The sequence below is a fragment of the Balaenoptera ricei genome, chromosome 3 (genome assembly GCF_028023285.1).
Source record: "Balaenoptera ricei isolate mBalRic1 chromosome 3, mBalRic1.hap2, whole genome shotgun sequence".
Lineage (NCBI taxonomy): Eukaryota > Metazoa > Chordata > Mammalia > Artiodactyla > Balaenopteridae > Balaenoptera > Balaenoptera ricei.
The window spans coordinates 162856839-162884576 of record NC_082641.1 but is presented as its reverse complement, the minus strand read 5'-3'; the positions used below and the strand labels follow the sequence as shown (position 1 = coordinate 162884576).

The 27738-nt window shown below is 52.2% G+C and overlaps 1 protein-coding gene across 6 annotated transcripts; it reads right to left on the bottom strand.

The window, feature by feature from the left end:
• Positions 1-285: 285 nt before the first annotated feature.
• Positions 286-11099, bottom strand: FGFR4 (fibroblast growth factor receptor 4). Of its 6 annotated transcripts, none has more exons than XM_059917786.1 (19): positions 10928-11099; positions 9216-9369; positions 8469-8612; positions 7550-7813; positions 7380-7460; positions 7093-7259; positions 6419-6542; positions 5700-5890; positions 5431-5569; positions 4884-5077; positions 4631-4776; positions 4423-4544; positions 2782-2892; positions 2505-2695; positions 1990-2112; positions 1833-1903; positions 1462-1599; positions 1078-1183; positions 286-979 (listed from the first exon to the last, which is right to left on the bottom strand). In XM_059917786.1, exons 3-19 carry the CDS (start codon positions 8557-8559, stop codon positions 833-835), a joined length of 2406 nt encoding a protein of 801 aa, XP_059773769.1. In that variant the 5' UTR covers positions 8560-8612; positions 9216-9369; positions 10928-11099; the 3' UTR covers positions 286-832. The 6 variants fall into 6 exon arrangements, with proteins under 6 accessions (XP_059773769.1, XP_059773772.1, XP_059773771.1 ...); XM_059917789.1 differs by having other exon boundaries at positions 9321-9369; XM_059917788.1 differs by having other exon boundaries at positions 9216-9366.
• Between the last annotated feature and the right edge of the window lie 16639 nt (positions 11100-27738).

Here is a 27738-nt window from a genome sequence, read left to right as displayed (position 1 = left end):
TCCTGCCAAGTGGGTGGTGCCGCGTGGACTCCTCTGCCCGTTAGCGCTCGTTCACACTATCACATATACAAGATGGTGCTTGTAAGACAGACTAAGACAGAGGTTCACACAGGCTCCTGGGTCCACCCTGAGGCAGCTGGAGGTGGATGTAAACCCACGGCCGGGCATGGAGCCCTCAGTCTGTGTCACTCAGGCAAAACTCCCAGCTCTGGGATCTCTCCACCCTGTTCCCCCTCCACCCGCTGCAGGGAAGACACCAGGCAGGCACACAGTGGTTTATTGCAAAAAAAAAATAATTTATAAAAGGCCATTTGCTTCTGTGTTTTGGCAGGCTTCCAGCCTCTCAGCTAGCAAAGGGGCCAGTGCTCCTTCCACCGAGATGCTGGGATAAGCAGCAGAGGGGAGGCAGGGGAGGCCTGGGGAAATGGGGTTCAGAGGCCCAAGACCTTTCTTGGTGTAGGGAAGTGGGGAGATTTAGGACAGCCTTACAGCCAGGTCCAACCAAAGCCCTGTAACAAGGACCGAGTGCCAAGGCCCAGGAGGCCAAGCAGAACCTTAACAAGCCATTAGAACACTGGGGCCATGATTCCAAGGCAAGAGCAAGGCCTTGAGACTGGGGTTGAACTCTGGCTTGAGACCCAGAGGCCAGAGCAGGAGTCTCAACTAGGGACCCCAGGACCAAAGACAGACCTCCCCAAAGCAGAACCAGAGATCTGGGACAGTACCTTTAGGTCAGGGCCTGGGGTGCCAAGGTCAAGCACCACCAGCTTGCGGCTCAGCCAGGAGGCCCAAGGCTGCTGGCCGGCCTGCCCATACAACTTTGTGCCCCTGCTCATGTCTGCACCCCAGGGAAGGAGAAGGGGCTGGGCCCCAGGGGCAGGGGGTCGTGGCTGAAGACAGAGTCGCTGGAGGAGCAGGTGCTGCTGGCATCCCCGCCAGCAGGGGAGTAGGGTCCAAAGGTTAGGCGGAGGTCGAGGTACTACGGGGAACAGTGCTGGTCAGCCCTGGTGGTCAGGTGGGACAAGGCCCAGAGGGCAGTGGGCACAGGGGGGTCCTGGGACAACAGGGGCACAGTACCTCCTCAGAGACGGCCAGCAGGACCTTGTCCAGTGCCTCCACCAGCTGCTTGAAAGTGGGCCTCTGAGAGGGTGCTGCGTGCCAGCACTCACGCATCAGCCCGTACCTGGGAGAGGTGTGGGGGAGCGTCAGAAGGAGCCTCAGGCCTGGGTGAGCGGGGACCTCACGGCCCTGGGTGGGGGGTGTGAGGAAGGGGTAGGGTTTGACGTGGGGTAAGTGAGGCCATTCAGTGGAAGGGTACCAGGCCAGGACCTCCCTGCTGGGCTGAGGAGGAGGTGGTGACAGTGAGTTAGTGCTAACCACTCTCTATGGCCAGGCCCTGAGGTCAAGGTCAGGGCAGAGGCGAAGGACTGGAAAGCGGGGTAGAGTGGGGTGAGGCCTCACAGCTCTGGGGGGCAGTGTGGGGGCCGGTCCATCCGATGCCCCTCCCGTAGCAGCGAGAACAGCTCCTCCACTGGGATGCCAGGGTACGGGGAGCCCCCGAGGGTACAGATCTCCCACAGCAGGATCCCAAATGACCACCTGGAGGCAGAACCGAGGCTCAGCAGGGCACAGCTTCACTCCCTACCCCTGGGACTAGGATGGCGGACCCCACAGCTATGATCCACCATGGGGGTTGGGATTAAGGTTTCTTTTAGAGTCTAGTCCCATTCAGGTCCCAGGGCTGTGCGACCCTGGGCAAGAGCTTTGCCCTTTCTGTGGGGTAGGATAATGATCGCCTGCAGACACCCCAGGCCCCAGCTTCTAGGACCCACACGTCACTCTGGTGTGTGTAGACTCTGTCAAACAAGGCCTCAGGTGCCATCCACTTGACAGGCAGGCGGCCCTGGAGGGGAGAAGAGTGCACATTGCTGCTAAGTCCCACAGGTCCCGGTGCCCCGCCCCTACTGAGTTCTGCCCAGCCTCCCTTACATTGCTAGTTTTCTTGTAGTAGTCAATGTGGTGGATGCCGCGGGCCAGCCCAAAGTCAGCGATCTTCATCACATTGTCCTCGGTCACCAGCACGTTGCGGGCAGCCAGATCCCGGTGGATGCACTGGGGGCAGGGCAGGGGTCTTAGGTTTATGAGGACACAGCTGGAAGCTAGGCACACAGGACCTCACAGTAACCCTGGGGGTAGGGATCATCCACCCACTTTACAGATGAGGAAGTCAAGATTCACAGAGGGGAAACCTAAGCCAACTAACTTCAGGGCCCACACCCTCTCTCCTGTGCTGCCTCTTCCTACCTGTGTGGTAGGGAGTATGTGAGGAAGGAATGGGGATATGCGGTGTCAACTGTGTACAGAAGGACTGAGGGGTTACGGAAGGACTCAGGAACACAGGGTAATGAAAAAGGGGAGGGAGAAGTTGGGGCATTTAATGCAGGGCAGGAAAGTGTGGGGATGGGGCAGTTGGAGTGGTCCAGAGTGCTGCCCGCTGCCTGTACCTTCCGCGACTCCAGGTACTGCATGCCCCGGGCCACCTGGTAGGCGCAGGAGACCAGGGCAGGGAAGGAGAGTGGCCCCTCGCTGCTCCGAGGCCCGTCAGGGCTGAGGTCAGGGCCTGGGGGGCGGCGGGCTCGCAGGAACTCCCGCAGGTTTCCCTTGGCGGCACACTCCACAATCACGTACAGGGGCCCTACAGAGGCGAGGGGTACAGGGAAGCTACTGAGGCTGTGGCTCCGCATCCCAACCGTCCCCGTCCCTAGCCCTGCCCAACCCCACCTTCCTGGGTGCAGACACCCAGCAGGTTGATAATGTTCTTGTGTCGGCCAATCAGCTTCATCACCTCCATCTCAGAGACCAGGTCTGCCAAATCCTTGTCGGAGGCATTGTCTGTAAGGATGACAGCCAGGGTGACTACATAAGCGAGACTTTGGGTTGGGGACAGGACACGGAGCCCTGGACTCAGAGTCAGGGAGGTCTGGGCCTGAATTTCTGCTAGGCTGTGTGGCCTTGAAACAATCTCTTAACCTCTCTGAACCTCAGGATCATCCTGTATGAAACGGGACAATGGATCGTGCCCTACTCTCATAGCAGTTGCAAGGATGCAACAAGATCAAAGATCTAAAAGTGGTAGGGGGGCTTCCCTGGTGGCGCAGTGGTTGAGAATCTGCCTGCTAATGCAGCGGACATGGGTTCGAGCCCTGGTCTGGGAAGATCCCACATGCCGCGGAGCAACTAGGCCTGTGGGCCACAACTACTGAGCCTGCGTGTCTGGAGCCTGTGCTCCTCAACAAGAGAGGCCGCGATAGTGAGAGGCCCGCGCGCCGCGATGAAGAATGGCCCCCGCTTGCCACAACTGGAGAAAGCCCTCGCACAGAAACGAAGACCCAACACAGCCAAAAATAAATAAATAAATAAATAAAACAAAAAACAAAGAAACTATAAAAGTGGTAGGCCTGCCAGTGAGTGGGACCAGGAAACAGGAGAGAGAGGGAAGAGCTCTGAACAGGAAGGAAGCTCTCTGTCTGGAGGGCTTGGTGTTACTCCCTGAATGGGGTGAGAACTCCCGGGGGCGGGAAGCGGGCTGGCGACCTGAGGTCTGTCTGACCAAGGCCTGGCGTCCATCTGGCCTGGGAATTCAGGGAGCTGCCAGTGGGGCGCAGATGGGGAGGCCAGGAAGGCACTGCTCCAGCTTCTTTTGAGAAGGCTAAGGACCAGGGGCTGAGCCCCCAGGGCTGACCTGTGGCCCTGGGCCAATGACATACCCTCCCCACCAGACCTCACAATGCACATTTTTCAATCCCTGCCTCCCAGAAAGTGCCAGGTGGCCCCAGCTGTGCAGAGAGGAGGGGCCGGGGGGAGCAGAACAGCAGTTTGGGCTGCTCTTAAAGAGGGGGCTGGGGAACAGCAGCAAGAGGCCCCGATGGTGGGTCCCAGGTGTGCTCTGAGCCCCTTGGGGTTGCTGCCTGGGCTGTTCTCCAAGACAGTGGTGAACACAGGGGGACAGACCTGGGAAGGGCCTGGGGGAGGCTGAGGGTGTGATTTGCGGGGGAATCATGGGGGAATGAGGTGGAGGCCTTCAAGGCTGACAAGGTTATTTGAGGCCAAGGCTGACACGGGGTATCAAACCCATCACCCTACACCCTTGTAGTCATCATCATCCCAATGGTTAAGACTTTAGGCACCAGGCACTTTCCACAAACCTTGCGCTGGGAGGCAGGGACTATTATTTACCCTATGTGACACGTGAGGAAACTGAAGCTCAGAAATGACTTGCCAGGCTCAGCAGCAGAGTTGGGCCCCAGGCCCACGGGTGGGATCGGGTAGCCTCTCTTGGCCCTCAGTGCTCACCCGCTAGCACTGAGAGCCCCGTCTGTTACTCCCAAGGCCACCGGATCTCCCCCAGGCTGCCAAACTCACCTTTAAGCATCTTGACGGCCACAGTGCTGGCTTGGTCAGGCCGGATGGGGTCCATACCAAAGGCCTCTGCACACACCACCTGCCCGAAGCAGCCCTCGCCCAGGGGCTTTCCCAGGACCAGCCTGCAGATGAGAGAGACGAGGCCTCCGCCATCAGGGCATCATTCCTGCCCAGAGTCTGAGCCCCACCCTCACTCGGCACCGCATACCTGTCCCGGGGGAACTCCCACAGTGGGTCGAGAGGTAGGTCTAGATTCACGAGGCCCGCAAGCAAGGGGGGGCCACTGGAGGAGAGACGGACACCCCGCACCAGGGACGAGCTTGACTTGGCTGAGGAGCCTGACTCCAGGGAGAACTGCAAAGTGAGAGACCTGGTCTGTCTGCTGAAGCCAAGCTGAGGCAGGAAAGCCGGCCCAGAGCCTCACTACGGGGACACAGAGGTGGGGACAGCATGGTTGGTACCTGTCGGGCCAGAGGGAAGCGGGACAATTTCTGCACAGTGGCAGGCTGCCGGGGGTGCCGGCCGAGGAGCACCTGCCTGCGATACAGCCCGGCCAGAAGCAGGAGCACCATCAAAGCCAGAGAGCCTGATGTGTACAGGATGATGTCCGTGTACCTGCCCTCAGGCGCTGTTGCCGTCCACATGAGATCCTCCTCTGCCCACAGAGAGACATACACACAGACAGAAACTGACCAGTCAGTGACCAGATGGCTGGCCCCACTCCCTCTAACTGAGGCCCTCATGGCTCCCAACATACATAGGGACACACACCAAGAAAACTGCATGTACACCCCGTCCCGCATACCCACACCCCAGAGAGTCACACGGACAGTCACATGTGGACACGCATAGAGGGACCGCTACAAGCAGAATCAAACACACAAATCCACACACCACATCCCAAATCCAGACCCCACAGGCCAAGGAAGACTATCTACCCAACAGGTCACAGCCCTGTGGAACCACAGCAGAATCCCGCAGCCTCTCCTGGCCCCCTCAGGAGCTCACCTGTCAGCACCGTGAGCCAGGCTGACTGGTAGGAAAGGCCGATGGAGTTGCCCGCCAGGCAGGTGTACTCGCCTGCATCCTCAGCAGACACGTTCCGAAGGTATAGGACCTCCACCTCCGAGCTATTGATGTCTGCTGTCTGGGGAAGGGGGACACATTCAGGGGTCACAGCAGGGCCTGGGGCCACACTGCGGCCAGGAAGGGAGCTGGGGACCACTCCCTACCACCCGTGGGAGAATGGTAGAGTCAGGTGCCGGCAGGGACTGGACCTTTAAGACTTGCACATAGGGGAAGCCATCGGCACCGAAGCTGCTGCCGTTGATGACAATGTGCTTCAGCCACTGGATGTGGGGCTGGGCGTCGCTGTACACCTTGCAGAGCAGCTCCACGTCGCTGCCCACCACAGCTGTGGTGTTGGCTGGGAGCCCCGCCTGCAGGATGGGCCGGTGCGGGGACCGCTCTGGGGCGGGGCCGGGCCGTCAGCCCTGACCAGGCACCCACAGAAGCACCCTGGTCACCTGCCTCCAGCCTCCCACCCAGCTCAAGGGAGGGACCTCCCTGATACTCAGCTCAGACCTTGTTCATCCCCTTCTTACACTGTTTAAACCTTCCATGGCTCCCCATTGCCTTTGGGGTCAAGGACAACTTCTCAGCCTAGCACTCAAAAACCCTCCAGGCCTGGCTCTCTGCTTAAACGCCACACCCCAGGCATATACGTCCGCACAAATGCATTGTGTTCTTTATGCCTAGGGCCTTTACTCAGCCTGTGCTCTCTGCCTAGATGTCTTTCCCATGTTTCCCCTCAGCCGAGCCCTACTCCTCCAAGCCCACATTATCCCCTGTGCTTCTCTTGGACCCACCTGGGCAATTTGAGTAGCTTGAGTGAGTCATCTAAAAGTCCATCTTGCCTGCCAGACTCGGTCCCACCTGAGGGCAGGGTCAGGGCTCCCACCCTGACACCGCCTTGCCCGCCCGCCCGCCCGCTCACCCAGCACGTCCAGCAGATAGCTGTAGCGGATGCTGCCCAAAGAGTTCTCCACAAGGCAGGTGTATGTGCCACGGTCCGAGGGCACCACGCTTTCCATCACCAGGCTCCAGTGCTGGTGGCGCAGCTGGGAGCAGGAGAAGTGTCCATGAGGGGCCACCGAACCATGCCCATCCAGGGGACCAGAGCATGAGGAGGCTATATTCTGCCCGCGGGGGTCTTCTCAAGCTCTCTAGGCCCTGGGGAGGCCACGCCAAGGCTAGGGACCTTGGAACAAAGGAGAAGGCCCCAAGAAGTATCTGAGCCGTGAGTTCGAGTCCTTGAGTTTTAGCTCTACTTCTGAGCTGTGCCACCTTGAACCAGTTTTTGCCCTCTCTGAGTCTCAGCTTCCTCTGAGACTAGAGCCTGGAACTGACCCTGTAGGGTCTCATCATGAGAATGAGCTGCTAAAGCATATTAATACCTGCTGGTCAGTGATCCTTCCCACTTTACACATGGAGTTGCTAAGGTCGAGAGGTTAAGTCACTTGCCAGAGAGTGGCAGAGTGGGAACTTGGACCAGAGCTGTCCAAGTCCACAGTCTAGTCCTCCTTCTGGGGCCCTGCAGCTGCCTTCCTCAGTAGAGAAAGAACTGTGGGTTTGACTTGAGGGGACCGGTGGGGGAACCCGGAGACTCACCCGAATGCCTCCAATGCGATGCTCCCCATGGAAGTCCTGTCCATCCTTGAGCCAGCGGATGGTGGGCGTGGGGTTGCCTGCAGCTGGACAGCGGAACTTGATGGTGTTCCCGGCAGGCACTGCATGCAGTTTCTTCTCCATGCGCTGGGGGTGTGTCCAGTAGGGTGCTGGCGGGGAGGGGAAGGGAGAACTCAGTGCCCTCAGGAGGACCACCTGTTTACACACAGATCTCTTCTCAGTGACCAGTTGGAAGGCAGGGGAATGAGTCCTTGAGGAGTCATACTGACCTTGCTGGGGGTAAATGTGCTCATTCGAGGGGCCTCTGTGGGTCTTGGGGTCCTCATCACCATAGCTGGAGGTCATGGAGTCTATGTCAGGGACAGAGGGAGGCATTTGAGGCCCAGGACAGAGAGTTTCTCTCCCCAGGGACCCCTTAGCCACTGCCAGACCCCCTTACCATCCACAACCAAGGTGACGTTGTGCAGGACAAGCATGGAGCCTCGTGTCAGGCAGAGGTATCGGCCAGCGTCTTCGGGTAGGAAGCTGGCGATCTCCAAGCGGCCTCTCCAGCCTCGTACCCGGCCAGCAGGTGCCAGGCGACTGCCCTCCTTGTACCAGTGGCCACTGCGCTCAGCCCACCCACAGCATAACCGCACAGGCTGCCCAAGGGCCACAGTCAGCTCCTGCTCCTGCTGCTCCGGGCTGGGGGCCAGGCAGGGCTCTGTGGGCCGAGGGCAGAGGTCAGTGAGCTGAGTCAGCCCCCTGCATACAGAGAACATGCTGCACACTCACGGCAGGAGCACCCCTCGACACATGCTGGACACCGCTGCTCCTCCACATACAACCACATGCTACAGACGGTATGTGCAGGGCAAATGCCACGCCTCTGGTGCATTTCACACACACGGTGCGTAGCACACATGCTGGACAGGACAGGCCACTGTCTAGGAAACACACATATACACACAAGGCACATGCTACAGGTGCCACATATAGGGCACACGCCTACACCTCTGGGGCACATCACACTCATAGTGCATACACCACACATGCTGGCTGGGCCTCCCAAGCCACACACCCAGCGCACAGAACACACACACACAACACACGCACACACACACAGCCAAGGGGCTCACCACCAGCTCTGCGGCCCACCTCAGGGCCCTGCACCCTGCAAGGCCAGTCTCTCTTGTGGACACAGAGATAGGTGGATGCTTGCTGGGAGCCAGACACTGAGTCTCAGTGGTTGGTCCTGCCCTGCTGCCACCTCCTCAGAGCCTGGGCCAGGATCTTCTCCAGCCTTGCTCAGCCAGCAGCCCCCTCCTGATGCCCACTCTTCCCACCCCTGCCACCCTCTCCCATCTTAGAGGCCATACCCAGCTCCGCTTCCTCAGAAGCCTCAAGGGACAAAGCTGGAGCCCCAGGTGCCCCCAGCAGGACCCCCAACAGGGCCAACAGCAGCCGCATCTCCTTCCTGCTGCTCACAGGGACCCAGGCTGGGCCTCCCACTGACTGCCTTCCTGAAACAGAGAGGGCGAAGAACTCGTGCTAGACATGCACCTTTGTTGGCGCTACGCCGCTATCTTGCAGATGAGGAAACTGAGACAAGAAATGCCGACTTGTCCAAGCCCCTGCTAGGCAGCGTCAGGGCAGAGACTAGAACCAGCTCTGCTGTTGTCAGAGCCCAAGGCCTCCCCACAGTAGGTTGTGTGGTGCGGGGCCGGGGCTGGGCTTCCTGCTCTCCTTGGGTCCTGCTGAGAGCCCGGCACAAGTTCACAAAAAGGGCAGGCTTGGGATTCTTTCCTTAGAAGGAAGCAGAGAATGGAGACACGTATTCTGCTCTCTCTCAGCACACATAATTTATTTTTTGCTGAATAAATGAATTTATTACTGAAGAGCAACCCCCCCCCCCCAAAAAAAAAATCTGAAATACAATACAAGGCCAAACTTCAGCATCTGGATGTTATCTGATCTGACCCCCGCTCCTTACAGCATTGCTGACATTTCCATGACCAGCTTTGGATACCTGCAGTGGCAGGGTGCTCACTACTAACAAGGCAGTACATTCTATGGCAAGCAAAAGTTCTTCCTCATTCTGAACCAGAATTGCATTCTGGGGTTACCTCTGTTTTTTTGTGTCCCCACAGCTCCGTCAGAGGCACACAAGCTCTTGTAAAGAATGTAGACTCCAGTGTCTGACAGAGCCAACTTCAAATCCTGACTCTTACCAACTTGCAAGTCCCTGTCCTTCTCTGGGCTGCTGTCCTCACAGGACTGCTTTGAGGAGAAAAGAGAATGTATGTAGGGCTGGGCACACAGAATGTTGGAATGTTTTCTTCCCCTTCCCCGTCCCCATGACTGTCACCCTTGGTCTGCTCTCGGCCAGCCACCTCCGCTGCGGGTGCTGTTCCTGTCAGGTGTGATGTACACTCCCACCCCATCTAGTTACTCTCCTCCAAACGCCACCAACGATGTCTCCATCCTCTGAAAGGAACACTCAAAACTGAGCCTCAGCTGGCAGGGGAAGAGGGTGACTAGTGTAGTCCCAGGGGCTTACTGGCTGTCACCTGGGGCTGGGTAACAGTCAGGTGGCACTGGTGTCTCTGGATCCACCTTGCCCGGGAATTCCACTGCACCCTTTCTCCTCAGCCACTGCCCCCCTGTCCAGCTCTGGTTCTGAGGCAGGGGACACTTAGCTTGTCCTGGCCAAAGCCATTATCTCCCCCTTTGAACTGCTTCTTCCCTGGGTTGCCCCCGCAGCTGGAGCACAACCTGTCCAATCCCTCTCTAGTCCATCTCACCTTCCCTGCCTGGACCCAGAGCACGCTATGGTCATCTCTAGCTTGGGCCTTTGCAAACGTCTCCCTGGGTTCTCCAGCAGTGTTTTAAAAATTACAAGTCTGCCATGTTCCGCCCCCCACCCCCCAACACCCACCAGCTTACAAGCCCTTAATGGCTGCCTGTGTGCAGCAGGATCCAGTCCACACTGTTTATCCAGCATCCAAGGCCTCCCTCCCTGCCCTTGTCAATCTCATTGGCTGCACAGTCAGCTTCTTCAGCACTGGGAAGCCATTGGCTTTCCAAACCGGGCATGTCTTCTCTCTTGCCCATACCTCTCTGCCCCCACTTCTCCAGCTGGTTCAGATGCCACTGTCTCTGTGCCCACCCCCGGTTTCCATTGCCCCGTCTCTGTGAAATCCCCTCACTCTGCTCTGCAGGGAGGGCAGCTCTCTGGGTTGGGAGTGGAGTGGGAGGCCCAGGGATTTTATTCCCACCCCCAGGCTACCCTGACCTCAGAACCTTAGTCGGGTCACCTGCCGCAGCTGACCGACCGACTGCCCTGCACGTGGGGTCGAAGGGCCTGACTCTGGCATAAAGTAGTCCTGTGTTCTCCAGCCTCTCGCACTCAAGCGCTTGGGGAGCCTGGGCAAATGACTGCACCTCTCGGAGCCTCAACTTCCTCATCTCTATTCGGGGCGCGCAGACGGTCCAGCAGCAGCGGGACCAGCGCGCTCTTCCTCCTCCACACCTACCCGGCCACCTTGAGGGGAAGTGCCTGTCAGCGGGTCCTGAAGGGAGCTGCAGGGACAGCTGGCCCGCCCCCGCCCCGGTGGGCAATGAGTAACCAGCTCCGCGGCCTGGGTGCTCTTTGGACGGAGCGGGACAAAAGGCCCTGTGTGCGCTGCGGGTTACTGATTTACCGTCCCCTTCACCCCCTCGCCGAGCGGACGCCCAGGTTCCCAGTGCTGGGAGGGGTCAGCTCCCGGAGCCCCGCCGCCGCTCGCCCCCTGGCGGCTGGGAGCGCAGCCTGGGCCTGCACAGGGTCCCGGCTCACCTCGAACCTCCAGATGGCCCCGCTCCCGGCACAAGGTTCCGACTCACCCGGGTCCTCCGTGGCCCCGGTCCCAGCTCCCGCCAGCCCCTACCCCCGCGCCCAGGGGAACCGAAGACTCCACTCGGGAGCTGCTCAGCCCCCGGCCGGAGTGCCAGGAATGCACCCGCGACAGCGGCGTGGCCGCGGGCGGCCCAACGCCCCGCCCACCTCGGGTTTCACCTACTTCGGGCCCCGCCCCTCCTGGACCAGCTCTATCCTGACAGCTGCTTGGCCTGCAAAGGCCCAGCGCCCCGCCCATCTCTGGTCCCGCCTGACCTAGACCAGCTCCCGATAGCGGGTGGCACAGCGTCCCGCCCACCTGGAGACCACTCCTCGAACCCAAATGCGCCGAGCACCCTAGGGGGCCAGCCCAATCCCGGCTGGCACACCCCTTCAGACTCCGCCTCTTTTGCCCCACCCAAGCCTGGCTTCCAAGTTCTAGTCCATCGCTCTATCCCCTGCTCTTCACCTCCCAGGGGACAAGACCCAGCAGTCCAGAGCTGCCACCTCCGCAGACCTTGGCTTAACCTGGCTCCTCTGTCTTCTGCGCAATCGTCATACAGACCACCCCTCTGCCCCCACCCCCATCCGTTCTCCGCACAACCTTCAGAGTGATATTTAAAATACAAATCTGACTGTACCAACCACAACCATCTCTTCAAAACTTCCCAATAGTTTCCTATAGAGATTCTTAGCATGACCTGGCCCCGCCCACGTCTCCAGATGAAGCCTTCATTCACTTCTTCCTTGCTCCCACCCTACCTCTGGGCCTTGCACATGTGGTTCCGCTTCCTGGGATGAGCTTTCCGCTCTAGGTCTGGTTAGTTCCACCTCATTCTTAGGTCTCAGCTCATGTCCCCAGAGAAGCCCTCTTAACTTGCCAGTTCCTCTTCCACATTTCCTCTCCTGTGAGCATGGGGAAAGAAGCAGAGAGTGAAGTGATTCAGAGCACAAATTGCAGGACTCAAATCTCAGCACCATCCCACGTGGCCTTGTCAAGTTACTCCATCCCCGTGTCTTCATTTTCTCATCAGTAAAACAGGTATAATGATAGTATCATCCTCAAGAAGTGGTTGCAAAAAGTAGACATGTTCTTCTAACACACTGTTGGTGGGAATGTAAATTGGTGCAGCCACTGTGGAAAACAGTATGGAGATTTCTCAAAAAACTAAAAATAGAACTACCATATGACCCAGCAATTCTACTCCTGGGTGTATATGGAAAAAAATGAAAATACTAATTTGAAAAGGTACACGCACCCCAATGTTCATAGCAGCATTATTTACAATTGCCAAGATATGGATGCAACCTAAGCATCGTCCATCAACAGATGAATGGATAAAAAAGATGTGGCATATATATATATTAGATTGTATAGCAACTATACCTCAATAAAAAGAAAAAAAAAGTAGACATGTTCTTATGTGTAAGCCTTTAGAACACTACCTGACATACAGCACTTGCTTTGTAATGTTAGCTGTGATTATTTAGGACTTGTTAATTCCTCATCACATGTTCCAAAATTGTAACTAAACAGTTAATTCTGTAAATAGAAGGCAGGAACTGCCTGCAGGCCACACCATTATATCTCAAGTGACTGGTACACAATAGGTGCACCCGGAATAGCTCTACCAAGCTCCTCTAGGCTCAGGTCTGCCTCACCTGCACACACATCTCTGCTGAGCATGTCCTAGGTTAGTCGACCCTTGACCTCTACCCAACCCTCACATTAAGTCCAAGCCCTGTGCTCCTCTGAAGGCTTCTGGAGGAGAAGGGAAACCCTTCAACTGGGGTCTCTTGCACGCCTCCTGGTCAGTGCTCTGGCTGGTGGAGACACTGCCCTAGGGGAAGCAGCTTCCCTTCCCTTTGTTATGCGGAGAAGTCTAGCCCTCTCTGCCCTTACTCCCAATGAGATAGAGGCTTTTCCTTTGCATAACTAAAAGGCCCATTAAAGTTATTTTTTCCCTTTTCCTTCTCAAACAAAAGAATGGTCTCCTCCCAAAGATAAATCAGAAAATAGTTGGTTATCTTTTAATTTTTATTTTATTTATTTTTATTTTTATTTTATATTGGAACATAGTTGACTAACAAAGTTGTGTTAGTTTCAAGTGTACAGCAAAGTGACTCAGTTATACATATACATGTATCGATTCTTTTTCAAATTTTTTTCCCATTTAGATTATTACAGAATACTGAGCAGAGTTCCAAGAAAATAGTTTGTTATCTTTTAAAAACTGTCCTGATTCCCCTCATCCAGGGTCCTTCCTTGCTGGAGCACCCCGGAAAGATGAGGCTCCTGGCATTGGGGACGCCCAGCAAATGGGAGCCTCCTGCCCAGAGGGGGCCTCACCAGACCTCCCGGACTCCTGGAGAGACTCAGCTCCCCACCGCTGGTCCTCTGCTGGCTCCTCAGTGAATGTGGTTGTTGGGGGGTGGGGTGAGCTGCCAGCAGGAGCTGGACCCCACATAGCTTTCATTCAGCTTCCAGGCACTTCCCAGGTTTACCTGAGCCAAAAGCAAAATAAGGCTTTCATAGTCCAAGTTGTGCAATCTCTGTCCCCTGAGATGCCCAAGTCCTTTAGACTGACAATCCTGCCCCTACCCCCCGCATCTGCACACATTTGTCCAGCCCCCCTCCCAAACACACAACCTCTCACTCTGACCCTCTGCAGAGTCTGACACTCTCTCACAAGGTCATTCATTCATTCATTCATTCACTCATTTACCAAGCGTTTATTGAAGGTTCATTATATGGCATACACTGCTCTAAGTCCCGAGGATAAAGGGGCTGACATTGTAGTGGGGAGAGATAGATAAGTAAACAAAGAACAGAAGGAGACATGCGGACGGGGTCTGGGAGAGACATCCAAACCTGTCTCCCCTTCATGGTCTCACTCTCTTGCAAACAATCTTTCACCAGTTACATTTGCAATCTCTCTCAAAGACAATCTCTTTCAAACACACATACACACACACCACACTCCTAACAGGGGCCCAGGAGCCTGCCATCCTGTGATCCTGTCTTTAGCTGTCTCTGCCTCAGTTTCTTTATCGAGAAAATTGGGCTCACCCCTACTTCTTCTTTTTTTTAATTAATTAATTAATTTTTGGCTGCGTTGGGTCTTCATTGCTGCGTGCAGGCTTTCTCTAGTTGTGGCAAGTGGGGGCTACTCTTCGTTGCGGTGTGCGGGCTTCTCATTGTGGTGGCTTCACTTGCTGCGGAGCACGGGCTCTAGGTGTGCGTGCTTCAGTAGTTGTGCCTCGTGGGCTCTAGAGCGCAGGCTCAGTAGTTGTGGAGCACGGGCTTAGTTGCTCCGCAGCATGTGGGATCTTCCCAAACCAGGGCTCGAACCCATGTCCCCTGCATTGGCAGGCGTATTCTTAACCACTGCGCCACCAGGGAAGTCCCCCTACTTCTTTTTCCTCAGGGGTTTTGGAGGAAATGAATGAGTTAAGAGAATGGGTTTCACCAGAACAGGAAGTAAGGAAGAAGTTCTCACCTTGGCTGAGTTCCCACTGTATGCCAGGAAACATGCTAGGCTAGATGTTATCCATTCATTGCATCTTTATCCTTCCCTCAAGCCAAATGGGGGTAGGAATCCTTAGCTCCCTTTTGCTGGTGAGAAAACAGAAGCTCAGGCAGATGGAATGATTTGCCCTAAGTCACATAGCAAGTGAACAATGGAGGTGAGACTTGAACCCTACTCTTTTGGAAACAAAAAGGGGAGGGAGAGCTCAGGGTGACTCTCTGCAGAGCTGGGCTGATAGGTGCTAACACATCAGCCTACTTTCTGCCCCCGTCCTTAACTGTGGCCCAGAAAGGTGGAGATTCACCTGAAGGTGAGTGTGTTTGTGGGGGATAGGTCTGGGCGTTGCTCCCTCTGCCCATTTGGCCAAGTATTGATGGGGCACCTATGAAGTACCAGGCTCAAGGCAGGGGTTGGCAGGCTCTGGAATCCTGGATTGTAAGGCTGGGCCAGGGGGGACGCCTGAGGCCAGGCCCTACCCCTCACCTGCCTGGGAGCAGAGTCGTGGGGAGGGGGTAGACACTGCCTGGTGCCGACCATGTTGTTCTTGGATGGCAGCCGGGCCCAGTGAACACTGGGGCTCTTGTGCAGAAGGGCTGCCCTGAGCGCCTGCCCAGGCCCCACTCCAGCACAGGCCTGGCCCCAGCCTCTGACCCAGTCCTGTGCTTTCTGCTCTTCTTTCCTTCATTTCTTTCTTTTAAAACAATTTTTATTTTGAGGAAGTTTTAAAATATAGAAAAAGTACACAGGGTAATAGCATACAGTTGCTACTCAGAATTGACAATTATTATTATTTTGCCATTTTTTCCAACCCTTTTCTCTTCTGGTTTCTCCCACAGGCTCCGGGGAGGTCTGGCGTGGCTTGCAAAATGGAGGTGACACTGAGAGAAACTGAGTGGTGAAAGGCTGGGTGTTAGAGCCAGACAGATGAGGGTTTGAATGCTGAAAACTTTGTGACCTTGGATAAGTCACTTAACATTAAGCCTCAGTTTCATTTTCCATAAAATGGGAATAACAGCTCTTCTGTGAGGACTCAGTGTGATAACAATGTGTCTAAACTCTCATGCACACAGCCTGTATTCAGGAAAGAGTAGCCAATACTAATACTAGCAACTATGGGCCTAGATAGGACCTGCTCCAAGGGATGGGAAATACACTCCTGTGACCAAAAGGGAGGGACTGTGAAGGTCACCTCTCCTCCAGCCCTCATACCTCCTCATTCCCCACCCAGTGGGAACATCTACATCCAACTTCTACTCTGGCAACAACAAAGCCAGGAATTGCAGGCTGCCCAGGGCCTTGGTGGTGGAAGCAGGGAGACTGCCCCTGATGTTGGCAGTCTGGGAGTGCTCTCAGGAAGGCCCCCTTGGACCAAGTGCGATGGAGGGGAATGGGCTACGAGGGATCTGAGGCTCTATCTGGGCTAGTCCTGCTACTTCCCAGAATCTCAGCAGCACCCCTGGTCCCTCATTCCTGGTCTCAGATACTGTGAGCCTGTGTCCTGGCTTATTAGGACACGGAGTGTCTGGGAGTTTTCATGGTTTGCCAGACTCAGGTCTTTACAGACTTGGGTGTACACCCTCTGGGTCTTGGCATGAACATTTGTTTGGAGAAAAGAGGAGGCCAGGATAGCTGGAAAGTGGCAGAGTCTGGGCAGGAAGGGTTAGAGGGTTGGTGGTCTGAAGGGAATTAGGAAACAAGCCCCAGAGGGACCCTCACTCTTTCCTACCTTGCCTGATTACCACCTAGACCATGTAGGATTTTGTTTGGACACAAATAATAGAAAACCTAAATGACAAGGGCTTAAACAAAATGAGGGTTTATTCATCCCCCACTTAGCCCCAAGTCTGGAGGTGGGTGAAGGTGGTTCTGAAGTCATTAGGATTGTGGTCTCTTCAATTCTCTAGACTTTTCCCTCATGGTTGCAAAATGGTAGCTTCAACTCCTTCCACCACATTTGTGTTCAGGCAGGAGGAAGGAAGAAGACCCAAAGAGTTGAATCTGCACCCAGCAACTTCTGATGTTATCTCTTTGACCAGACAGTGACACATGGCCATGCCTAGCTGCAAAGGAGGCTGGGAAGTACATACATTCATTCTGGTGGACACATTGTCTCCCCTAACAAAACCTGGGTCTATTTTATTTTTTTAATATTTTTAAAAAATTTTATTTTATTTATTTTTTGCTGCATTGGCTCTTCATTGCTGCACGTTGGCTTTCTCTGGTTGCGGCGAGCGGGGGCTACTCTTTGTTGCGGTATACGGGCTTCTCATTGCGGTGGCTTCTCTTGTTGCGGAGCACAGGCTCTAGGCGCACCGGCTTCAGTAGTTGTGGCACGCGAGCTCAGTAGTTGTGGTGCACGGGCTTAGTTACTTCGCGGCATGTGAGATCTTCCCGGACCAGGGCTCGAACCTGTGTCCCCTGCATTGGCAGGCGATTCTTAACCACTGCACCACCAGGGAAGCCCCCAAAACCTGGGTCTATTAAAAAGAAGGAGTGCCTGAGTATTGGGCAAGCACATAATAGCCTCTGTATCACCAATTTCCTCATCAGCCCCACAATGATGTATTTAAAACACAGACCTAACCAAGTCACTCCTCAGCTTCAACTACTCTCTCCTCATCACCCACTGGCATCCCCAGCTCCTCAGCCTGGCACTCAGGACCCTTCAAAACTGGTGTCTACTGCTCTCTCCTGTCCCATCTCCCCTCTCTGTTTTCCAGCTGCACTGAGCTCCAGGCAGGCCCTCCTGAACAGGCCCGATTTTTCACACCTTGGTGCCTTTGCACTTGCTATTCTTGTTGCTGGGATTGTCCTTCCTGAGTCCTGCTTGTCCCTCCTTCCCTCCCTCCAGCTATCCCACCAGATGCCTGCCATTCAGCTTTCTGAACTCCTCTCAAGCATTCCTTCTTCTCTGAGACAGTTCCTAACCATGCTGATCTGGACATTTAAACCCTTTTCTTCTCTTTGGAAACAGCCTCTTAATTTTCTTTGAGGTCCTGGCCTTCTCTTACTCTGAATTCATGAGATGTTTGGGTAGAGCCAACACTTCTTCCTGGCTCCTGTGGTGGGCATGTGCCCCTGGACCTGGACAATGAGAATATTCCATCTCCAGCCTATTGTGACTGGGTTGGGGTGAGCATGCATGCGACTCAAACAGGGCCAGTAAGAGCTAGTCTGGGCCTTTTATTGGAACTAATGGGAAACTAACACTCTCAGAGGTTACTGAAGTATGAATATGGAAGCCTAGAGCTGCTTGAGGAAGGCTGCCTGTGAGTGAAGCCAACACAGGAAACAAGAGGGCCAAAAGATGAAGTGTACCTGGATCCAGCCATGCCTGAAGCCATTACCTCTTTGAACATTTCATTTATGTGAGCCAAATACTTTTTTTCTTAAGTTAATTTGATTTTTTAAAAAAATTTATTTACTTTTATTTATTTATTTTTGGCTGCGTTGGGTCTTCGTTACTGTACACAGGCTTTCTCTAGTTGTGGCGAGCAGGGGCTACTCTTCATTGTGGTGCACGTGCTTCTCATTGTGGTGGCTTCTCTTGTTGCAGAGCATGGGCTCTAGGCACGTGGGCTTCAGTAGTTGTGGCACGTGGACTCACTAGTTGGGGTGCATGGGCTTTGTTGCTCCGCCGCATGCAGGATCTTCCAAGGCCAGGGATCAAACACATGTCCCCTGCATTGGCAGGTGATTCTTAACCACTGTGCCACCAGGGAAGTCCCTAATTTGACTTCTTTTTCCTCAAAACTCTTTATAAATAAGAGGCTCCTAATAAATATCCTCCCCAGTAGAAATTTCTCCTCTCTCTTTTGTGTCTCCACCATCCTCTGTTGGCTCTTAGGCCATACTACTCATCTGTTTACATGTCAGCAAATTCATGTCACTGCTCCAATTTCTTTAAAGCCTTTCAATGGTTTCCCATTACTTTTAGAATAAAGACCTGTATTAGTTATCTGTGACTGCATAACAAATTACCTCCAAACTTAATGGCTTAAAATAACAAACATTTGGCTGACTATTGGCAGGAGCCCTTCACTTCTCTCCATGTGAGCCTTTCCACAGGGCTGCTTGAGTGTCCTCAGGACATGTCAGCTGGTTTTCTTCAGGGCTGATGATCCAAGAAAGACTGACTGCATGTCTTTTATGATTTACTCTCAGAGTCATACTCTTGTCATTCCTACGTTATTCTAATTGTCAGGAGTTAGTCACTAATTACAGCCCACTTGGGGTGGGGAGTGGGGTGGGGGAGAGGAAATTGAACTTGACTTCCTGAAGAGAGGACTATTTTTAAAAAAGCATGGACATATTTTAGAACCACCATAAGATCAGATCTTACTCTGGTGTTTGTCATCTGAACCCTTTTCTAAGGTTTGGGCAATACCCCCATTTTCTGTGGCAGAGTTCACCTCTTAGAACAGGAGCTGAAAATGCTAGCTATTCCCCCAGTTTCTCTCCCAGCTAAGGCCCAGGTTCTGCCAATTTGCGCCATCCACTCCAGAGAGCCAGTGATACCCACAAGTGGGGCTTGGGAGGCCCAGGAGGAATGTTCTCTGGTGGGGGCTGTGGTGACAAGACTGAGCTCCTGGGCACAGGGCAGTGAAATCTTGTCCTATGTCTGAGCTAGCTGGACTAGGGACACAGGCAGCAGTGTCCAGTGCTTAGTATTGGTGGGGACAACGCTGTCCTTTCTGTACCTGTTCTGTGATGTGATACGGGCAGGATGCTGTTTATATAGCTCGAGCCCAGTTCTTTAGTGCTCTTGGTAGTTCCTTGAACTTAAACTAGCTAGAGTTTATTTTTGCTGCTTTCTGCTGAAAATCTTGATACATCCTCAGGGACGTGGCTCCTGCTAGTCTCTCCCCTTACCTGGTGACACACTCTCCCTCCTTCAAGGTGACAAGCATCTTCTTGCCTCAGTGCCTTGGCACATGCTGTTCCCTCTGCCTGGAACATCACGTCCCCCTCCCCGGCACCTCTCCCCTGTCACCCACAGCCTAATTCCTATTCAAACCTTCCAGTCTCAGTGTGAATGTCATTTCCTCAGGGAGATCTCCCTTGCCCCACCCCCAGTCCAGACTCAGTCCCCCTATATATGCTCTGGCTGTATGGGCATTTTCCTTCCCAGCATTTTAATCACAATTGTAATTAGTCACTTGAACCCATTAGGTCCTCTAGGACAGAGATTGTGTCTCATTCCAGGATCCTGGCATACAGTAGGCCCTGAGGAAAAATAAATTCCCTTTCCCATACACTCCAGAGACCTCTCTCCTACCCTAACAGCCCTCTGCCAGGAACTGCTCAGCTCCTATCCAACTTCCTGGCCCTCAGGTGCAAGTTACAGATATCCCAACTCTAATGGGCTTAAGCAAAATAGTGAATTGATTGGCTTTTGCATTTTAAAGTCCAGGGGTGGACAGTCTTCAGGAACAGCTGGATCATGACTCATTCTCTCTTCTCTTTTCTTCCTGAGGGCTCCTTTCTCCAGCAGATGCTCCCCAAGAGGTGACAAAGAAGGTTACCAACAGCTCTGGGCTCAAGACCCTCCTATTTGGCAACTCTTTCCCAAAGCTTCTAGCAGAAGCCAGGAGTGTAGAGGTCATCCCCACCCAGACCACAGAAGCTGAGGGTGAGGCTCCTCCAGGAAAATCCTATTATAGGAAGACAGATAAATAGATACGAGGAGGCCAAAACAAGGTATGGATACTTGGTGATTCTGTGATCCTTTACTGTGCAATAAACCATCCCAAAACTTAGTGATTTAAAACATTATTATTCCTCATGATTCTGTGGATTAGCTGGGCTCAGCTTGGCAGTTCTGCTGGTACCTCCTGAGATCGCCTATGCTGGTGGCTCCACTTAGACTGGACAGTCTAAGATGGTCTCCTTCATATATGTGGAACAGACTGCTGGCTTCTCTCTCCACGTGGTCTCTCACTTCCACACAGTCTAGCCCAGACTTCTTTGCACGGTGGCAGGAGTGGAAGCTGCAAGGCCTAAGTCCTAGTCTTGAAAGTTGCACAATGTCACATTACTGCATTCTCTGAGCAAAGCAAGTCTCGAGACCAGCCTAGATTCAAGGGGTTGGGAAATGGACTCCCTATGTTGATGCCTAGAGTGACAAAGTCACATTGCAAAAGGGCACAGACCCAGGGAGGCAAAGAATCATGAGAGACCATTATTGAAACAATCTACTATAACCCATAACTTCTATGTCCTTTCACTCTCTTCCCACCCAGCAACCTGGTTCCTTTGACCCTGATAATCACTAGAGGCTCAGCTCTTTCAAGAAGTCTTTGTGTAAGGACTTGCCTGGTGTCCAGTGGCTAAGTCTCTGTGCTCCCAATGCAGGGGGCCCAGGTTCGATCCCTGGTCAGGGAACTGGATACCACATGCCGCAACCAAGACCCAGTGCAGCCAAAAAAAAAAAAAAAATCTTTGTGGAAAATTCCAGCAATGGTCCACACCAGCCCATATCCACTTTTATTCACTTATCTATTAATTTACTCAATCACCAAGCAGTTATTAAGATAATCACAGTCCTATGCTGAGCACCAGGGACCCAGGGTAATGCATAAGACCCAGTTCCTGACCTCAGAGAGTTTCTGGTTTAAAAGAGGAGACAGGGAGGGCTTCCCTGGTGGCGCAGTGGTTGAGAATCTGCCTGCCAATGCAGGGGACACGGGTTCGAGCCCTGGTCCAGGAAGATCCCACATGCCGTGGAGCAACTGGGCCCGTGAGCCACAGTTACTGAGCCTGCGCGTCTGGAGCCTATGCTCCGCAACAAGAGAGGCTGCGATAGTGAGAGGCCCGCGCACCGCGATGAGGAGTGGCCCCCGCTTGCCACAACTAGAGAAAGCCCTCGCACAGAAACGAAGACCCAACACAGCCATAAATAAATAAATCAATTAATTTAAAAAAAAAAAAAAAAGAGGAGACAGGGAGTTAAACAGATCATAACACAGAATATTAAAAGTAATGCTAGAGGGGGCACAGGGCATCTGGGAGCACAGAAGGGCAGCCAACAGCCTTGGGGTGAGTTGAAAAATCTTCTCAGGATGAGTAGAAATCTTTAGGTTGATAAGGGGAGCTGGAGCGTGTATTAGGCAGAACTCTCGGTTGTATTGATAGAAAGTCAATTTAAACTGACTGACCCATAACTAAAAAGTCCCAAGAGTATTAGCTTCAGGCATGGTTGGATCCAGGTGCTCATTAGAAATCAGTCTCTTCTCATCTCTCAGCTCTGTTTTCCTCCGTGCTTACTTAATTATCAGGCAGACTATCCTTATGTGTTGGCAACTAACAGCTCCAGACTTATGATTCTGATTGCCCAGGTCTGGGCCACAGGTTCACCCCTGCAAACAGGAAGTAGGTTTAGTCTCTCAGAACCACAGGGTCTAAGAATGGAGCAGAGATATTACCCAAGTGAAAAGAGTAAAAGAAATGCTGATAAGCTGGCTAGACATCAGGTGTACTCCCAGGCAGGTGACTAAATTACAGTCCTCAGAGGTGTCTTCCAGAGGGACACCTGGTAAGTTATGCTAAGACTTGGGAGCATGGGGGGGTCATTATCTCGCCATGCTATGTCTTAGTTGTGTAAGCTTTGCAAGACTTTGCCTCTGAGTTTCTCCTGTTAAAGTGAACCTTTTCAAGTAGTCTTGAGAGCTAAATGAAATATCAAATACAGGGGCTCAGGAAAAGTCATCCTATGCTCTTTGGCATTAATTTAAACAGTAGGTCCTGGGGCTTCCCTGGTGGTGCAGTGGTTAAGAATCCACCTGCTAATGCAGGGGACACGGTTTTGGGCCCTAGCCCGGGAAGATCCCACATGCTGAGGAGCAACTAAGCCTGTGCGCCACAACTACTGAGCCTGTGCTCTAGAGCCCGCAAGCCACAACTACTAAGCCCACGTGCCACAACTACTGAAGCCTGCATGCCTAGAGCCCGTGCTCCACAACAAGAGAAGCCACGATAATGAGAAGCCCGCGCACCGCAACAAAGAGTAGCCCCCACTCGGCGCAACTAGAGAAAGCCCGCGCGCAGCAACAAAGACCCAATGCAGCCAAAATTAAACAAACAGTAGGGTCCTGAGGCTGGTTTACTTTGTCCCACCAAAAAAAGGGAGCTTTCTCCACCTAGTGGCTGGTGGGGTCATTGCACTATAGAGTTGACCCATTTACAGACCCATAAGGTTTCTTCAGGGTTTTGAAGCTCCTGGATGGACGAAGCGGCATTAATGGAGAACAACGAGACTGGGAGTGTCAGAGCAGGGCCGTGTCTGCCCTCTCTGTAATATGGGCTTGGCACAGGGCGGAGTAGGTGAGGTTGTTAGGTGGACAGATGGTGAGAGGGAGAAATTGTTTTTCCTATTCTTTTGACGCTATTGACTGCCCATCAGAAGGCCTGGTTAGGGGTTGGAATAGCTCATCTGACAGGGGCTGCTATGAGGGAAGGTCTTTCTTCTTTACCATCTCTGGGAAGAACCCTTGCCCATCACCACCTCTTTAGGACTTTGGCTGAGAACTGTGATTTCTTCCGCTTTCTAGTTCACAAGAAAATACCTAGGCCTCAGGTCACATAAAGCTGGTGACAGGGCTCAGACCAATGCCCAGGGATCCAGAATCCCAGACCAGTGTCCTCCATGACATTCCTCCCGGCGGCTATACGGGTTCACACACAGTTCTGTATCTGCGCTGAGGGGCAGTTGCATGCCAGCACCTGCTGTGCATCCAGCTGTGAGCTAAGAGCTTTAACTGCATGATTCCACTTCATCTTCTCCTCAGGTGTCATTGGCTGCAGCACCTGGGGTGCCTGAGATAAGTCGAAGTTCCGTATCAGTGGAAGATGACTTCTTGCTGGAGCCCAGGGAAGAACCGCCTTTGGTCAACATGTTGACCAAAAAGGCAACCGCCTTTGCCTTTTTTCCTCCCTCAGTCAGACTGAATTAGGTTCTGGTATTTCATAAATCACTGAGTCTTAATACAGGGGGCTGAGCCAGATGACATCTGCCTGTAGACTTACCTCCCCAGGCCAATGATTGAAACAGTAGTCATCATTTACATAGCATCTCTCATGTGTCACTGTAATTGTTTCATATGTATCTGTTCTTTTAATTCTCTCAATAACCTTATAAGGTAGGTAAGTACTAATGTTTTACCCTGAGGCACAGATCAACTAACCAAGATCACACAGCCCTGCAGTGGCAGAGCTGGGGTCTGATCCTTGGCTGCCCCATTCCAGAGCCTGAGTTCTTTGCCACTGCACTGGGCTGCCTCTCCAGGGCTGATGCTTTTCCCTCTGTGAGAACTCCCTTGGCCACAGAACCATGGGCAGGAGCTTCCTCTGATGTTTACCTTCTGGATTGTGTATTGTGGGTCCTGGGCCACACTGGAGAACATTCCAGCCGACAGAAATTCAAACCTGATCTCAGGGGTGCTCAGAGTAAGAGGAGTCCTGATATGAAGACAAGACCCTTGGATTCAAATTCCTGGGTGCCACCAGAATGGTCAAAATTAGAAAGATCAGCAATACGGAGTGCTGACAAGGATGTGGAGCACAAACTCTCCTACACTGCAGGTGGAAATGTAAGTTGGTAGAACCACTTTGGAAAAGTATTCAGCATTATCTAGTTCAGCTAAACACATACCTACCCTATGATGCAGCAATTCCACTCCTGGGTATATGCGTGCACATACACACCAAATGACGCATACAAAATTTTTTACAATAGCTTTATTTATAATAGTTCAAAACTAGAAACAACCTAATTGTCCATTAACAGTAGAGTGGATAAATTGTGGTATATTCATATAATGGCACACTATACAGCATGAAAGAAATGAACTTATTTTTTGGCCATGCTGGGTCTTCATTGCCGTGCGCAGCCTTTCTCTAGTTGCGGCGAGCGGAGGCTACTCTTCATCGTGGTGTGCGGGCTTCTCGTTGTGGTGGCTTCTCTTGTTGCGGAGCATGGGCTCTAGGGTGCGCAGGCTTCAGCAGTTGTGGCACGTGGGCTCAGTAGTTGTGGCTCGCGGGTTCTAGAGCGCAGGCTCAGTAGTTGGTTCTGTGGCCAAGGGAGTTCTCACAGAGGGAAAGGGATCTTCCCGGACTGGGGACCGAACCCGTGTCCCTTCATTGGCAGGCAGATTCTTAACCACTGCGCCACCAGGGAAGTCCCTGAAATGAACTTTTTAAAAAAAAATGAACTTCTGATACACACAACACGGAAGAATCTCACAGACATAATATTGAGCAAAAGTGGATGTACGTATGAGTCCCTTTTTATAAATTCAAGAGCAAGCAAAACTAATCTATGGTGATAGAGGTCAAGACAGTGTTTATTTCTGTGGGATACTGACTAGGAAGGGAAACAAGGCAAACTTCTGGGGAACTGACAATGTTTTATATCTTGATCTGGAGGGCGACTGCCCAGGTGTATACACTATACTCATCAAACTGTACTCTAAAAATTGGCTCACATTACTGAATGTATGCTGTATCTCAAAAAATTAAAGAAATGGTCAAGTAAAGATAATCACTGAGTACGGCTGACAACAGTTATTTTTGCCCACCCACATCCACTCTTCTCCCTTAGTACAGAAGGAGCTCCACACTTTCTTCTTTTAGGGATGCACATCTCTCCCTCTTTCAGTCAATGTGTTTTAGGTGGAGGATACTCCTTCCCAGGCCCCAAATCAGAGCACCATTTCCCCTAGCTGCAGCGATTGGTTTAGGGATGGGAACAGATCCAAACCAGCTAATGAGTCAATTCCAGAATTTTTTGTTGGAACCAAGAGAAAGATGTTCTTTCCACTGCAGTTACCAATCTATCAGGATATAAACCTGAAGCTGCCAGTGGCCATCTCCACCTTCTGGAGAAAGTCTGCCCAGGAAAGAGGCCACACAGAGGAAAGCAGAGTGAGATTAAATTCTTCCTGATGACAGTGTCAGAACCTGAATCTAAGCCGTCCCTGTACAAGGATTTTTCATTAGGTGAATCAATAAATTTCCTTTTTTAGATAACTGCTTTAAGTTTGTTTTTTTTTTTTTAAGTTAAAAAAATTTTTTGGCTGCGTTGGGTCTTCGTTGCTATGCGCGGGCTTTCTCTAGTTGCGGCCAGTGGGGGCTACTTGGTGTGGGACATTCTAATTCTGAAGGTGATTTTGTCTGTGCTTTAAGTTTTTCATCTCTTTTTCTTATTTTTCATGGAGTCTCTTAAGCCTTCCCTTTCTCTGTTCTGTGTACTCACAGACTTGCAGCAGCAGTGGGAGCTCTGTTAGAATTGGTTGTTTATTTCTCTGCTCGCTGGTTATTTGAAGTTTGTGGTATGTTTTGTCTCCTAATAATGCTGAAGGCATTGGTCATAGATGGTGTTATTTCTGGTCCTTGTTGGTCTTGTGGTTTTTTCTGGGATGATACGTGGAGAGATTCAGATTTAGGTGATTACCATTATCTTCTAGACCTTTCATTTTCAGCCATTCTGGATCACTTTATTATAACACAGTCTCTTATATATCGCTTTGAGTTGAATTTTCTTAGATTCTGTTATATTCACTATATTTCTTTTTCTATATTCTTTGATTTTTGGTGCTCTGCTTTTGGCCTATTTTTTGGTATATGTTTTTTGTTTTAGAGTTTATCTTTTTTTTCTTTGAATTTATGTATTTTATTTATTTATTTTTGGCTGTGTTGGGTCTTTGTTGCTGTGTGTGGGCTTTCTCTAGTTGCAGCGAGCGGGGGCTACTCTTCATTGCAGTGCGTGGGCTTCTCATTGCAGTGGCTTCTCTTGCTGTGGAGCACGGGTTCTAGGCATGCAGGCTTCAGTAGTTGTGGTGCGTGGGCTCAGTAGTTGTGGCTCCTGGGCTCTAGAGCACAGGCTCAGTAGTTGTGGTGCACAGGCTTAGCTGCTCTGTGGCATGTGGGATCTTCCTGGACCAGGGCTCGAACCAGTGTCCCCTGCATTGGCAAGCAGATTCTTAACCACTGCGCCACCAGTATAGTCCTAAGTTTCTTACAGTTACAACTAGAGTCTAATATACCAGGAATCTTGGGTAAAATTATGAGAGGTGTGTGTGGGGCTTGGAATATAGAATAACCATTGAGCCCTGTCCAGTCTGTTTTGTGGGTTCTGCTGCTGCCCCTGCCAAGTGGCTACTTGCTCTGTGAGACCATGGCCATGCTAGATGAGTGAGGCAGGCCCAGAGGTCATGTGGGAAGTACTCTGTCCTTGTCTGTAAAGGGTTCTTGACTAGGAATCTAGAGAACCAGATTCCACTCTCTATGTTGTTGCTTCTTAGCGGCAAGACCTTGGGCAAATCAGTATACCTCTTTGAGCTTTGTTCCTTTCCTATAAAATGGAATATCATCACCTAGCTCAAAAGGTTGTTATACAGATCAAATGCTAGTTTCCCAACTTCTTCAGTTTTTTCATACCCTTGGCTAAGTTAGTGCCTGCATCTTATGCATTCCCACAGCACCCTGTATAACCCTCTAATTATTGCCATAATGATCTTTAACAGTGTATGAGCTCCCCAAGGGCAAGAGAGTGTTCGTTTCTGCATCCCCAGGCCAACAGGGCTGGGCACACAGCTGGCAGGGACTCCTGAATCCAGACTAAGAGGTCCTGGGACTTCCCTGGCTGTCCAGTTGTTATGACTACGCCCTTCCAATGCGGGGGGCACAGGTTCGATCCCTGTCGGGGAACTAAGATCCCACATGCCATGGGCAGCATGGCCAAAAAAAAAGAAAAAAAAAATTAGACTAAGAGGTCCTGCAGGTCAAGGGCTCATAGTATGGCAGTTCACTCACCTCTCTGCCCTTCACTTCCTTGCCTGGTAGACGGGGCTGACTGTGACATCTTGGGTGGGGTAGAAGGACTTTGGGGAAATTGCTAAGGCAGTCTAGGCTTTAGAAGATGAGAGCTGCGTAGGGTCTCTCCCAGCTGGCGAAGAGCAGGTGCCCAGGAACAGTTTGCTGAGTGAAGGATGGGAGCTGAGGCTGCCTGGGCACCCTCCTCAAATTTAGCTGTCTGGAACAAACATTGTACAAAGGGCTTCTGATTCCATCACATGCACTCCTTTCCCAGCTCATTTCTGGGTCATGGAAAAGGTTCTTCCAAGAATCACCAGGGCTATGATAAGTCCCATGGAACAAACCTACTGTTGTGTATTAGCTGAGCGGGAAAAGGCCATCCCTTCTTATGCATCCTCATTCATTCTTTCATTCAACAAACTGTGTGAC

Bases quoted from the DNA above. Each gene is read 5' to 3' on its own strand.
- FGFR4 (XM_059917786.1), bottom strand. From the start codon at position 8,559: ATGCGGCTGCTGTTGGCCCTGTTGGGGGTCCTGCTGGGGGCACCTGGG. The intron at 2,893-4,422 runs GTGAGTTTGGCA...TCATCCTTACAG, and splicing joins GGCCGTCAAGATGCTTAAAG to ACAATGCCTCCGACAAGGAT. The intron at 980-1,077 runs GTACTGTGCCCC...TGTTCCCCGTAG, and splicing joins TGCTGGCCGTCTCTGAGGAG to TACCTCGACCTCCGCCTAAC.